Consider the following 14760-nt stretch of genomic DNA (forward strand, 5'->3'; position numbering starts at 1 on the left):
CAATAAAAAGTGAAGCTTCTTTTGTTATTTGCATTTTTGTGGGTTTTGGCATCTGTGTCCGGTTGCAGAATCCGTTGAGCCCTGCGTCGCAGCAGATACAGCTGCAGTAATCTCTGCAGCACATGCCTCCATCCTCATGATTTAGGCTCTGTTCTAAGGCTACAGGCAGATGTACTGCTCCATGATCCTGATGCATGAAAAGCTGAGTCTAGCAAAGAGATATTCAGTGAAGAATTTAAGTATCTTAGGTGAGTTCTGTAACCACTGTAGGGTAGGTTCTCTGCCTCTGTTTTGCAGTGCAAACCATTAGCCCTGCTAGGAAAACACCCAGGAGAGCAAACTCTGAAGGCAAGACAGCTGGAGAAATGAGTCTGAAAGGAGTAACAAGACATAGTTAGTAATTCCCATAACAATTTAAGTCTCCCTAGAGACTTCAGGAAGGGCAACTATGGCCCTGCACTGAATTTAACTGTAGTTTTGCAGTAGGCTTCACTGAGCATCGGACCTCTCTTTGGAAACTAGTGTGTGTTATATTAAAATAATTGTTTAACTTCTGAATTTTTTATTTTTGAGAAGTGAAAAAAAGCAGTGAAAAATTATTTGATGCCATGGAATGTGAAATTATGTGTTGTGTAATTAAATAGACGCATTGTGTTATAATGTACAGACAATTCAGTTGCTGTTGGATGTTAACTACTGATACAAATTTAAAATTCAATTAACAGAATTGTTGAAATTTGTAGGCAAAAAAAACTCCAAACATTGTTTTCTTCCAGCGTACTGAATACGCTGTCCTGGGTTACAAGCTTGGACCGCAATCACAACTAAAATCCAAAGAGAAACCAAACCTCCAGACTAGAGGCCAGAGGGCTTTCTTTTTTCAGCCAAATGTATTGTCCACACAATCCCACATGTTTACACTCTGCTTTTTTTGAGTATTTCACTAACAAAAATGACAACCTATCTCAAAATACGGAAGTACTCTGCCTATGTCAGTCAAAAAGGGACAACTGAATGATGCTTAAATCATCCTCCTGTCGCTCTTTCACAGCACCATAAAATAAAAAGACCTCTAGATTGGAACCAGGGATGGAAAGTTGCTCAGCTGAATGACATTCCATTTTAAATGTAACGAGTGAATTCAGTGTTACAACCCTGATGGTTCTGGCTCTCCTTCAGCATTTCTAATACAGGACTATTAATTAGATGTGTGTGAATCATGTCAAAGAAATTCTGTGTTTACATAGCAAAAAATATTTGTTGCTTCCTACTCTCTTGGAATTTGAAAACAAGTTACTTTTCTTTTTGCTCCTTTCATACACGCAGTTATCATTCTGAGAAGCAGCATAGATTCACACGTTCATGCTGTGTGTAGGCTCAGTGTGCTTGCCTGCATTGCAGAGCCTTGCCACAGCCCAGGTGATGCCACAAGACCAGACGAGAGCAGCTATCCTTATCATAAAGTCATAGAATCACTGAATGGCTTAGGTTGGAGAGGAGTGTAAAGCTCACCCAATTCAAATCCCATGCCATGGGCAAATCTGCCACCAGATCAGGCTGCCCAGAACCCCATCCAACCCAGACTTAAACACCTCCAGTGATGGGGCATCCACGGCTTCGCTGGGCAGCCTTCTCTGGTCCTCCCAGTGGAGTTCAGGCAGCAACAGCATGCTGCACTAGGGGGAGGCCTATTACTTTTTAGAGCTTTTTTTATTTTTTCCACCCAGCAACAATCCTTCTCCACTCATATGCTTTTCTTCTGGCCTGATGAGTGAATTTCAATCAGTCATGGTTATCTGGCAAGTAGAGCTGAAAATGTACCCTGTTTGCCAGGGACTAGTGAAATCCCACCTATTCCCCACTGGTTGGGTTAAGTGGTACACAGGACTGGTACACAATGGGGATGCTCATTTGCCATGGTACGGTAGTTACCACTTCTTACACCTTCCCTAAATGAAAAGAATACCAGAATTTTAATTATATTATTGGTTATTCTGGAAGGCATATGCTGTTTGGTTCTGCAGGATGTGTTTTTGTTTACTTGGTTTAATTTCTGGAGTTTTGGCTGTTGGGGAGTTTTCATCCTGCTTTTTATTTTGTTTTTATTAATATATTGGTGACAAACAGCCAATAATTTGTTCAATTCTAAAAATATATTAGAATAGGTGCATTTATGAGGAAACCAACATAAACACTAAAGGCAAGATGCTCAAATTTATAATAAAGAAGACTAGGAATACATCAAAAGCAGGAAGCCAGCAAGAGAGTCAGTGGGTCCTTCAGATGACATAAGTAGGGACACAGAAGGATGATACACACATTGTGCACTGCTTACAGCACAAATACTACTGAAGCTGGAGGAGGCTTAACGAAATGATGGAGAGTGTAGCAGGAGGCAGGTATCTGTTTCTGTTCTCCAGGAGTTGGTACTAGGTCCAGTCTTGTTTAACATCTTTAGCACTTCTCAGAGATGGTCAGAATCTTATTTTCAGAAGAGGTAGTATAGGAAGATTTGACGAGAAATTAGACATATTAGTGGATGGGTACCCTACAAACAGAAGGCCTAGGAGGAGACTCTCTAGTACAAAAAATAATTGTGTTTTCTGGGAGGCTAAAAGGAGAATGAACTGCAGGAGGCAGCCAGGGATAAACACTGCTCCTAAGTAGTGTCTCTCCTTCTTATTTACAAACACAGTGAGAGATCTTGGATTTGGGGTACCTTCAGCCCAATCAATCATCCTTTGTATTTTCAAATCACATTTATGAAGAAGTAGTTATATGTAAATTCCCACAGATCCAGGACTCATTTCCACATCTATATGATACAGTATCGCATAAAAATCCTGTCTGCAGCAATAAAGGGTATGTACACTCATGCAAAAAAACACAGATATTGCAGAACACTTAATATTTCTGTCTTAGTTGTACACAGGGAAAGAGGGTACTACATGTCACTGTATGTCTAGAAGAGTAACTTTTATAAATCTATTGTATGTGGCATTATTAAAAAAAAATTATTACAAAAATGCAAAAGTTTGAAAAGATTTTTAAAAAGCTTAAAATAAACAAGAAGGGGCTATTTTTGCTGTTTTTAAGTAACAGCCATGACTAGAAGGAGAATTTCACTAGCCAAAAGTCAAAAGAGCTTCCTACTTCTAAACCGCTGATGAAAATACAAAATCTCAAAATAAAACAGTGGAAGTTAAGGGACTGACTCTGTCATTCAAATCAGTAAGAGTTTTTCCATTCACTTGACCAGGAGTAGTCAAATAGTCAACCACTTGAGAACTTCTGTTATCAATTACTTGAAACAAACGGGCATTTCCCAAAGTCAGGAAGAACTTACTGTCACAGAAATCCTTGCAAGAAGTGTGTGTCATAGCTGCTGTGGTGAATGGTACTGATCTGCACAGCATCACAAAACCTCCCAGTACTGCCACAGAGGAGGAAAACTGGCTTTGTACTGGGAGCTGCTCCTCATTTTCTGAGAAAGGACTTATTTTGAAGTGCTGTTAGCTTGAAATTTTTAGCAGGTCACTTGAAGAAGAGCTGGTGCGCATTCAAGTATCCCATGCATCTACTGACTGATAGTGGGTTAGCTTTAATGAGAATATTAAAACAGACCTTGAATTTGAAAACTTAAGCTAGGAACATAGAGAAACAGGTCTAGTCTTTTCTGCCACTTCCGAACAATGTTTTTAGCATTGGTAGATTATACAAGAGAGCCTGACACCAAGAGGGTGTCAGATACAGTTTCAGGGGACTGTCGTATCCTTCTTCACATCATTAATGATTTAAGCAGTGTGCACGGTCAGAAAGCAGAAGCTTGGACTGCTTTCTTTGTTACTCCAGAGGACAGAAACATGGACCTCTCTGCTTTGCCAAACAACAACCATCCTGACAAATTCCTACAGCTGGAGGTGAAGTCTTTAGTGAAAAACTCAACCTTTCTACAGGCCAGATTGGCAAAGTTCCCAGAAGCAGCTTTACCTGGAGTGCAACAGTGGCACAATAGGATCTATTTACAGGTAAGGTCTGACAGAGGCAGACTCTTTTCCTGACTTTTCTATCTTATTTTGGGAATCTGAAGGCAAATTATATGAGCTCAGTATTTCAGCAGTGAATTCAGCTTCCCGCATCTCCGAATCTGCACCACTAATATAACCTCCAGGAGCTTTCCCTTTGATTTCAGTGAGGATTGGGCTCCAGAAGGGCAGTCACTCTCCTCAGCAACAGCACAGTCCACCTCATTTGCTTCAGTACATTATGTTTTCTATTGCTTGTGGTGACATTTTCATAGCACTTCCCAGAAAGCCGACTTATGTCAAATACGGATTAATTGTACTAAGGAGGCTAATAGAACACCCTCTCTAAAGAAATTACAAGTGAGAGAAAGAAGGGAAAAGAATAACAAAGGAGGAAAAAAAAAAGCCAACACTGGACTTAAATGTGAAATCCAGGTGACAACACTCAATAAAAGGCACATTAGAGAGAACACCAGAGATTCTTGCTAGCGTCCTGCTAGCTTGTGCATGTCTGTGTATTTTGCTGTGTCTTCTTTACTTTGTCTTGTTTTTCATCTTTCCTCTTTGACCTTGCTGTCACCCTGACAGATGTCTGTTGAAGGCGTGAAAGGCAATGACAGCATTAATGCAGGTTATTATGTGGAGGTAGCAGTGTTTTCATGGAAAAATGCAGAAGTGCACTGTCTAACAGATGCCTGGAGCCCACAGAGGAGACATTTGTATCTGGATCAGCAGCAGTACAGCTGCATCAGCTCACACCCCTCTGGGCCCCACTTACAGCTCACACCACAGCACTCCTTTCCGGCTGCCTGGGGAGCCCCTTGCCTTTCCCCACCCCTAGCCTGAGAAAAGCTTCAAGGTCTGGTTCTTGTCAGGGGATGGAGACACGCGGAGGTGGCTGGGGGCTGGAGATGGTTCTGTATCCTGAGCATCCCTGGGGCATGAGTCCAGATCCCCATGACAATGAGGAGTGGGAACTGAAAACCCATCAACATGGGGCAGGAAGGGAAGAGGAAGAGCCTTGAAATCTCCCATAGCTGCTTCCAGTTTTACTTCTTCCCCCATCAGCAGTCCAGACCCCTTCCCTCCTTCCCAGAGTCCACTCCTATTGTACGTTCCTTGCCCAGGACTCCCCATGGGGAGCTGGAAGGGAGGAGGCAGGCGGGGGGTCCCACACTCACCGCTGTCTCTCATGCACAGAGCTCTCACTGAAAGAAAGAGCCTGTGGGATCCAAAACAATAGGGCATGAAGCAATGCTGGCTTCGGTCCCCGCCCCGCTGCAGCTCCTCTTTGTGCAGGATGAGGCAACCACACACTGAGCTGTGCCACAGCGGGATGCTTCTCCCCATTGTTGCTGGGCAAGAGGCTTCAAGGCTGGGCCAGGCTTGCAGGAGGACTGGGCTGTGAGTGCCCTAAGCTAGGCCTCCCTCCACCCTGCTCCATGCAGGCACAGCCGGGGAGATGGCTGAGCCTGCTGCCTTACCAGAACTGCTCCTATAATACAGCATGGTTTATAAACCCCAAATGTGGGGCATAACCTATGTTTGTAAGTGCAGTTCTTAGTGACTGTGAGCTGTCCTGACATCACTGTGCCTCATTCTCCCTCCCTTATGAAAGAGAGGCCTCCTCTCTTTCCCTCTTGCTGACAAATAAAGGGAAAAGAGTTGATGAATTCCAGACGTTAGAATAAACATGATGGCACAGCGGAGAACTAATGGTGCAGGAGTAACATGTTTTGCTTTAAGATGAGAAAGCTAATGGGGTTAAGGGTTAGTTAATTCTGAAGCGGAAATGAGGGGGGCGAGGGAGGAAAATTGGTTTCAGAACATATGTGAGTGACCTGCGGACTCCCAGCATCCTTGAGAGCAGCTGAAATTCCCCACCCAGAAATTCATTTTCTTTCTGTAAGGAGCTGTGGAGGTCTCCCTGTGCACAGTGACTATGTGGCAGTTTGCAGCCCCTTCCAACCTCTGTCACGATAACATTCATTTTCTGCACATTTCAGTACTTATGTGTTTTCTCCACCTATAGCTTCTAAAATGAATTTCCATTATAAAAAGCAGCCTGATTATAATGGCAATTAATATTTCTGACCAAAAATTTCTGCTTTTTCCCCCACCTCTCTGTGTCAGGCAAACACAGCTGCCCTTCTCAGCATACATTTTCATTGTCTACTTCAAATAAAGGCCATGAAGCGGTTCAGTAATCCTGGCACTTCCTGATTCAAAGCAGCACAAGGAGCACAGACTGTTTCTTCACCAATGGCAGCAGCTGTTGCTCACTTCGTGTGTGCTCAGCACTGCAGACTGCTCTGCTCCAGCACTTCCCATTGCACAGTGCACAGCTCCCACATACCAGGCTCGCCCCTCTCCCTCAGCCCTTTCCCTTGTTTTCAGCAGCTCTTGGACTTCTCCTTCCTGCTTGCATTTTGTTCTTTTCCTTGGAAGACAGCACAGAGAATTTTTTCTTTGCACACCGTGCTCCTTCACTTTGCTGTGATTATTAGGATTTCACAACTGAACAACTTTGGCCTTCCAGAATTGCTGTTATGCTAACTGCACTTCTAACACCTCCTGGTGCCTCATTTAAGTGCAACACCTGTGCCCAGCCCTTGCACACCTCTCAGGGCACTGAGGAGGAGGATTTTACCTCTCAGTTAGGTGCTGGGCCAGTTGCTTCCTGTTCCTTGGCACAGGCCTGAATTACACATGTGTTCTCTTATTCTTCCCCAGACATTTGCAACTGTCCGCAGTCAGAGACCAGCTGCAAGGCTGACAGGAGTTCTGATATGACACCATACAGCACTTCTAATATGTTGTACTCACAGCCCTGCAGACCTCCATTAGCAGTGACAGGCAAAACAGCTTTCTTTTAAGTAAACAATTAATTACTGTGCAGAAGTACTTTCAGTGCCGCACAGTGAAGATAGTCAGTATGAATGTCTGCTTTTCTTTGAATGTTCTTGGGTTCTGTCACTTTGTCTTAAGGTTTTACAGCCACCTACTGATCTGCAGCCCACATCAGGTGGACTCCCATCTTGCTTCACATCACCTAGCACTGACTTATTTCTTCTATAAGTACATCTGATCCCCTTCAGGTTTCTTGAAAATAAAAAGTGAATTCTCAGTAGCCTTTAATGTGCTCTGTTGTCTTTCATATCCACTCACTTAGACATGGTTAATAATTGCCTTCTTGGTTTCTTTTCCACAGCATCTCCCAAGACATTAGATTTGTCTAAGAAGATCTACAGAGGTGATTACTGCTTATTCTGATAAATGAGCTTTTTCAGTTAACTAGATATCATACAACACCTCTACAGTTGTTACAACTATTACACGGATCCTTAGGTCCCTGGCAGCTACCTAGCATCTTCCTGTCAGTAATACCTTATGTCTCTATATCAGAGTAATGCTGCACTTGTTACTTGGAGAGCTCTCCAGAGAAAGTAGTGCATACCTTTTGAACAATAGAGGGCTATAATACCAAACAAATCACCTACATAAAAGTTACCTTGCCACCCACATTCATTAGCATTGAGGATTTTCTTACAAAACAGCTCCAGTAGAAAACGGTGGCCAAAAATTTCTGAACAGCTGCTTCAGTAAAGCTACTAGGCACAGCTGCCCACAGGCAGTGTTTGTTACTGTCTTTGAGTATTGCTGTAAGTGTTGCCAGCAGCCCCAGCTTGCCATGGGACATGAATAACTCTTTGCAGGGAGTAAGGAAAAATTTTGACTTGCATAATGTGAAGATCCTTAATTTTTTAGGTGTCTCTTTCATTTCTTCTTACAGATGGGTTGACTTGGGACCAAGGCCTAGCCTTAGCACTTTAATGTCTTGGTTTTGGAGGGTCATAGCTTGGTGCTTGATATTTCCCTATCACAGACTGAGGACAGAAAAGTTAGACTATTTCTGTGCTAAAACAGCAGTGGCAACAGAAAGATTAAGTTAAGATAATAATGAAATTGAAATATTTTCTAACAATATAGATTACTTTAGAATTTATAGTGATGTATGTTGTCATGTACTGATACGCATAATTTGCATTATGAAATCATTTATCTGCTTCCGTAAATGCATATGTTTCATGCAATCTTCTTCATATTTACATATGCTGTTTCTTGGACCTAAAGTACTTTTCGTCCATGCTTTGGGCTTTTCTCTCTCCATAAGCAGTCTCTGAGACATATCTGCAGCAGAAATTTCAGTCAAACCGCCAGTTGCACTCAAAAATATTTTCCCAATTAATGTAGCACTTCAATGTCTGTTCTCGAAAGCCTCTGCAAACCATCTCCTACTCAAATTCCAGTCCAGTTCTCTTGGTAAAACACTTTTGCTCCTCCCATCGTATTTTTTCCCTAGCTTTACTTCAGGATAGCACATTCTCCTGTCTTTATGAATTGCTGCCTATAAAAAGGAAGGTATTCTGGAAGGAAGGGGCATGAAGTTCTGACACTGATTTCTGAAAAAAATTCTCCATCGTGCCATCTTTTCCAAGTTTGGGAGGATTTTATATAAAACAGCTTTAAAAGTCACTGTCAAGTTGCATTATTTTCACAGTATTTTAGCCTAGGGACACTGAACATCCCGTGGTGAGACAGCTCATGTTCTTCAGCAAAATGTTCTCCAAGTCCAACCATCTAGTGGGCCTGAGGGAAGCATCATTAAGGTCATTGACAAATTTTAAATAAGAAATAAATTAAATAAAGTAAAATGGAATCAGAAAGAAATGACAGTTAAAAACACCATCTCAGCTGAAATCTGGCCAGTACAATCCAGAGGCCTTCAGTGCCAGCTGTAACTGCAGTGCATAGAGTAATACTGTCAAGGGACATGTCAAGGCTGAGGAATGACATATGGAAATTATGAACTAATGGAGGAACTGGGAGGCACTGAGGATCCACCCACCTACTAATGATAATTATTGATGGGAAATACACTTAGCTACTTTTGATGATTTGGTGATAACACTGCCAGCATGATGATTTCTACTAGGGTGACTTAGACAAAGGTTGATGATTTCTTCACCTTTTTCTTTCCTTTCCAAACAAAACCAGGCCTTTGCTTTCATCTATGCCTCCCTGCTCCACACTGGCTTATAGAGCCTTTGCATATATGCAGACACAAGGCACAGAGCATGTGATACTGCTGGCTTCAATTGAAAATGAGTCCACCAAAGCAGCAGAACATCACTCAACTGAGGAATCATGCAGCTTGCTGTCAGCTTTGGGACTGGTACTGCCTGGTAGGGAATCTGCGATCTTCCAAAACCAGTGTGAAGAGGATGTAGGAGCCCCGTGCTCCTCTCAGCAGGCCTATCAGGGCACCAAATCAGGCCAGGACCACCCCTGTCTCAAAGGAAATGTCATCTGCTAGTCAGGAGAGCTCTGTGTGTGCTGGGATGGAAGTAAAAAGACAGTCCTGAAGCACAGGGCAGGTACTGGTGTGAGGGCAGGGCTCTGTCAGAAATAGCTCTCCTGGGAAGCTGAGGTGTGGCTGGAGCCATGGGCTAGTTCCAAGTCTCGGGGACAGAAGGTCATTGTATGGTTACAGTCTTACCAGTTCCTGAAGAGGCTTAGGCTGATTTTAAGGAGCAGGTTGTGAGTTCTCAAAAACCACACCCCAACACAGTCAATACGCCTCCTCCTCTGCCACCCACTGTTCTAAAGGCCTGATCGAACCAATGCTTTGCAGGAAGATTGCTCAGCTAATTACTGGAGTTCTGACAGTACCTGTATTAGGAACTTCCCCTTAGTTGCATGCCAGGCCACTGATGTACTGACAGGTCTGTTGCACTGTGAGGGTATCAGAGTAGTGAGATCCCCCCACGGTGAGATGTGCAGCTTCAGCAAAGACAGCCGCTGGCATACTGTTAGCATACGCTTCACTCTGCTTTGTTCTAGCAGATGTGCTTCTGCATCTCACTACCTTGGCATCTGTCAGATCCGCATACTCCACTGTCATACGCCATAACACCATTCTGCTATAACATAAGCTTTCTTTTCAGTGGGCCTTACAGTGCCTGTTCATATTTGCAGAAAACTCTAATGTTCACATTGTAACCACGTGCTTCCACAGAAGGAAGAAATCTTCACAGAGTGAACAGTCAGACTCCTTTAGTACACTGACGATGTTTGCCAGAACAAGAAAAATTGATGCACAGGTAATTTCAATAATGACTTTTGACAAATTATAGCTCTAAAAGGGAACCTGTGTCATAGGTAAATGAAAATGAAGGCCAAATTCTGCTCTTATTTGTGCTTTACAGAGAGAAAATAAAAGTATTACTGAGCTGCCTGGGTTGGAACTGAATGGGGTCAGCCAAGAAATGATAGACAAAATTCTTGGGAAACACATTACACCCATCACACTGAAATCCACAATCAAGAGCAATCCCTTGTATAGCGATTTCCAGGTGGAAGATGACTGGGAGGAGAAGAGAAGGATCCCTTCCTGGACAGTGCAGGACTATGACAGACATTCACTGCACTCTGACTTGGCCAGCCACATAAAGGTAATGTGCTGCTGCACTGCATTCAAACAAAATGGGTTGCTATAAGCTCTGTGTGAACATGAGCCACAGTGCAGCATGTTTGGTTCTTTTGGTAAGATTCCAGAAGCAAATATGGACATGTTTTCCTGTGCAGACATGACACTTGCATGAGTCTGATCAGAAAAAGAAGTCTATGTATCTGGTTAAATGCCAGCAATTTCAGTTCAGCAGAACATGATCTCTGTAATGAGAAAGTCTTAAACCACAACACCCTGCGAAAGTTTCCCAGTCTATACAGGGGTGATCTCTAAACCAGGTAGTTAAGAATTATGTGTCCACTTTTGTAGCTGTTCATAACATCACGGATAACACACATTTTTTCAGCCTTATTCACACTATGCAGGATCCTACCTTCATGTTGGTTTTCACAAATCACTTGGAATCTTTTTTTCTTTTCTTTTTTCTTTTCTTTTCTTTTTCATTTGTTTGTTTTTGCTATTCTCCGTTACTGGACTTAGGAAGGATTAGGTCTTAATTTATAAATCAGCATCTATTCTTCAGAATACAACCTGGTTGCTACTGTTTTGGGTTTGTTGTTTTTCCTTCCTTCCTTCCTTCCTTCCTTCCTTCCTTCCTTCCTTCCTTCCTTCCTTCCTTCCTTCCTTCCTTCCTTCCTTCCTTCCTTCCTTCCTTCCTTCCTTCCTTCCTTCCTTCCTTCCTTCCTTCCTTCCTTCCTTCCTTCCTTCCTTCCTTCTTCCTTCCTTCCTTCCTTCCTTCCCTCCTTCCCTCCTTCCTTCCCTCCTTCCCTCCTTCCTTCCTCCTTCCTTCCTTCCTTCCTTCCTTCCTTCCTTCCTTCCTTCCTTCCTTCCTTCCTTCCTTCCTTCCTTCCTTCCTTCCTTCCCCTTCCTTCCTTTCCTTCCTTCCTTCCTTCCTTCCTTCCTTCCTTCCTTCCTTCCTTCCTTCCTTCCTTCCTTCCTTCCTTCCTTCCTTCCTTCTTCCTCCCTCCCTCCTTCCTTCCTTCCTTCCCTCCTTCCTTCCTTCCTTCCTTCCTTCCTTCCTTCCTTCCTTCCTTCCTTCCTTCCTTCCTTCCTTCCTTCCTTCCTTCCTTCCTTCCTTCCTTCCTTCCTTCCTTCCTTCCTTCCTTCCTTCCTTCCTTCCTTCCTTCCTTCCTTCCTTCCTTCCTTCCTTCCTTCCTTCCTTCCTTCCTTCCTTCCTTCCTTCCCTCCTTCCCTCCTTCCTTCCCTCCTTCCTTCCCTCCTTCCTTCCTTCCTTCCTTCCTTCCTTCCTTCCTTCCTTCCTTCCTTCCTTCCTTCCTTCCTTCCTTCCTTCCCTTCCTTTCCTTCCTTCCTTCCTTCCTTCCTTCCTTCCTTCCTTCCTTCCTTCCTTCCTTCCCTCCTTCCCTCCTTCCTTCCCTCCTTCCTTCCCTCCTTCCTTCCCTCCTTCCTTCCTTCCTTCCTTCCTTCCCTCCTTCCTTCCCTCCTTCCTTCCCTCCTTCCTTCCTTCCTTCCTTCCTTCCTTCCTTCCTTCCTTCCTTCCTTCCTTCCTTCCTTCCTTCCTTCCTTCCTTCCTTCCTTCCTTCCTTCCTTCCTTCCTTCTTCCTTCCTTCCTTCCTTCCTTCCTTCCTTCCTTCCTTCCTTCCTTCCTTCCTTCCTTCCTTCCTTCCTTCCTTCCTTCCTTCCTTCCCTGTTTGTCTCTTTCCCTGTCTTTTTTTTTTTTTTTTTCTTCTAAATCTCATTTCACTGCTTAGTGTCCTACATTTTGTTCCTGGCTGGAAACTACGGTTATAGTTTTCCCCAGAGGAACATTTGCAGCATCTGGCAAGTAGCACAACCTATGTTCAAGTGAAAGTCTCTTGTATTTCTGTTGTGATGCTTTAAATTCATTAATCACTATCTGATGATAGCCAAAATACTCCTAGCTATGTTTTAATGACTACGTATGCAAGGCAGAAGAACTGAGTCCTTTTTTCTTTTTTTTTTTTCTTTTTTTTTTAGGAAAATCCTAATGATCTACAGTTCTGGATGGGGGATATTTATACTCCTGGGTATGATACCTTGTTAAAAAAGAAAGAGAAAGAAAGCAAGCATTCTAAATGGTGTCGAATCATCCTGGTAATGGTACTAGCTGTTTGCATCCTGCTAACGATAGTCACGCTCAGTGTTTTACTTACTTAATGCAGCCAAAAGCCGGTGATGGAAGTTTTTCAATAAACATTTTTATTAAGTCATTCCCCTCCCTTATTTTATTTGAATTTATTTGAATTCTTTTCTTTTTTCTCTTTTTTTTTTTTTTTTTTTTGGCACAAGTACAGTTTATTTGACATCACTATTTTAAAATGTTCTTGTGCAGCATAAGGACTTGATCCTGAAAAGATACAAATACCGTAAGCATAGGAGAATGTCTCCTAATGGGTATAATTCAGAAGAAAAACTCTGAACACAATACTTCTTATAATGCCTTCTTTCACTGGCTGGTGTTCTGATTCAGTATCTGTAATATAGTACATATGGTATGCACTTGCTACTGACTGAATATTTATTCTAAAAAATATTTACCATCTTTTTATGGTGGTTATTATTGGAACACAGCAAAGTATAACAGATTAGCATTCAGGGTTTACTAAAGAATTCTAAACTGAAAAGATATGCATTACTTACTGACTGAATTCATTTCTGCAGTAATGGCACCCTCTCTAAAATCTTAGTCATAAATGTTTCCTTACGCTTTTTTTGGGGGGACAAGAAAAACAAAAACTAGACCACTGAATCTCTGGGTTCCTATCAAAATAATTTCCTGGAATCTGTGAGAGGGTTTCTTCACTCCAGAGTCCAGATCTACAAACATGCACCATCTTTCACACTTCAAAATGTGGAGAGCTAATATTTTTTAACAGCTGACACTTCATTTCTGGAGAAAGATTTGGTGAGTGCTAAAGTTGAAACAAATTTGAATATAACTATTTGAAAGACTGAATGTATATAGTCATTCTGTAAGAAAGGGTGTTTGAAAATGAAAGGAAATAGACAATTTCTAGCAGAATAATTCAGGAGGATGACAATACACGGTGAAATTAAAAGTAAGTGAACGAAGAGAGAAGCATATAAATTTTTTATTTTATCTCTAAAAGTTCAAACTCTTTATACTCTGCAAACTCTTTATAGTTCTACCAGGGCAAAGGGTTACAAATACTGCTGGGCTGGTGATTTCCCTCAATAACACAAGAGAACTCTCACGATGGAATCAAATGCACCCTCAGCAAGGTTGCTGATGACACCAAGCTGAGCAGTGCAGTTGCTATATTGGAGAGAAGGGAAGCCATTCACAGGGACCTGGACAGGCTGGAGAAGTGGGCCCATGAAAACCTAATGAGGTTCTGTAAGGCCAAGTGCAAGGTGTTGCATTTTGGCTGGGGCAATCCCAGGTATTTATACAGACTGAGGGAAGAACTCCTTGAGAACTCCTGCAGAGAAGGACTTGGAGGTCCTGGTGGATGAGAAGCTGGACATGAGCTAGCAGTGTGTGCTTGCAGCCCAGAAGGGCAATTATATCCTGGGCTGCATTGAAAAAGGAGTGATTGTATCCCTCTATTCAGCTCTTGCGGGGCCCCAGCTGGAGTCCTGCATCCAGGCATTGGGGCCACAGTAAGAGAACAATGTGGCGCTCCTGGAACTGGTCCAAGAGAAGGGCCACTAAGATGATCAGAGGGCTGGAGAACCTCTTCCCCGAGGAAAGGTTGAGGCAACTGGGCTTGCTTAGCTTGAAGAAGGCTCTGGGGAGATCTCACTGTGGCCTTCCAATACTTGAAGAGAGCTTATAAACAGGAGGGAGTATGGCTGTTTATGAGGGAGGATAGTGATGGGACAAGGGGGAATGTTTTTAAACTGAGACACGAGAGGTTTAGGTTACATATTAGGAGGAAGCTTTTCACACAGAGGGTGGTGACACACTGGAACAGGTTGCCCAAGGAGGCTGTGGATGCCCCATCCCTGGAGGCATTCAAGGCCAGGCTGGATGTGGCTCTGGGCAGCCTGGTCTGGTGTTTGGTGACCCTGAACATAGCAGGGGGGTTGAAACTAGATGATCCTTGTGGTCCTCATTGTGGTCCTTTTCAACCCAGACCGTTCTATGATTCTGTGATTAATTTGGTAATCAACCAACAGCCAAACTGTAGCAGCATTTAAATGCATTGACATAAAGTTAGTATCTGCATTGTACACTGAACACTGCTGTAAATAACTTGG

General features: G+C 42.9%; 1 protein-coding gene across 1 annotated transcript; it reads left to right on the forward strand.

Annotated features, from left to right (window-relative positions):
• Nucleotides 1-3863: 3863 nt before the first annotated feature.
• MINAR2 (membrane integral NOTCH2 associated receptor 2) lies at nucleotides 3864-12693 on the forward strand. The gene is made up of 3 exons (XM_048932525.1): nucleotides 3864-4028; nucleotides 10295-10540; nucleotides 12514-12693. Exons 1-3 carry the CDS (start codon nucleotides 3864-3866, stop codon nucleotides 12691-12693), a joined length of 591 nt encoding a protein of 196 aa, XP_048788482.1.
• The last annotated feature ends 2067 nt before the right edge of the window (nucleotides 12694-14760 follow it).

This window comes from Lagopus muta, chromosome Z (assembly GCF_023343835.1).
Source record: "Lagopus muta isolate bLagMut1 chromosome Z, bLagMut1 primary, whole genome shotgun sequence".
NCBI lineage: Eukaryota > Metazoa > Chordata > Aves > Galliformes > Phasianidae > Lagopus > Lagopus muta.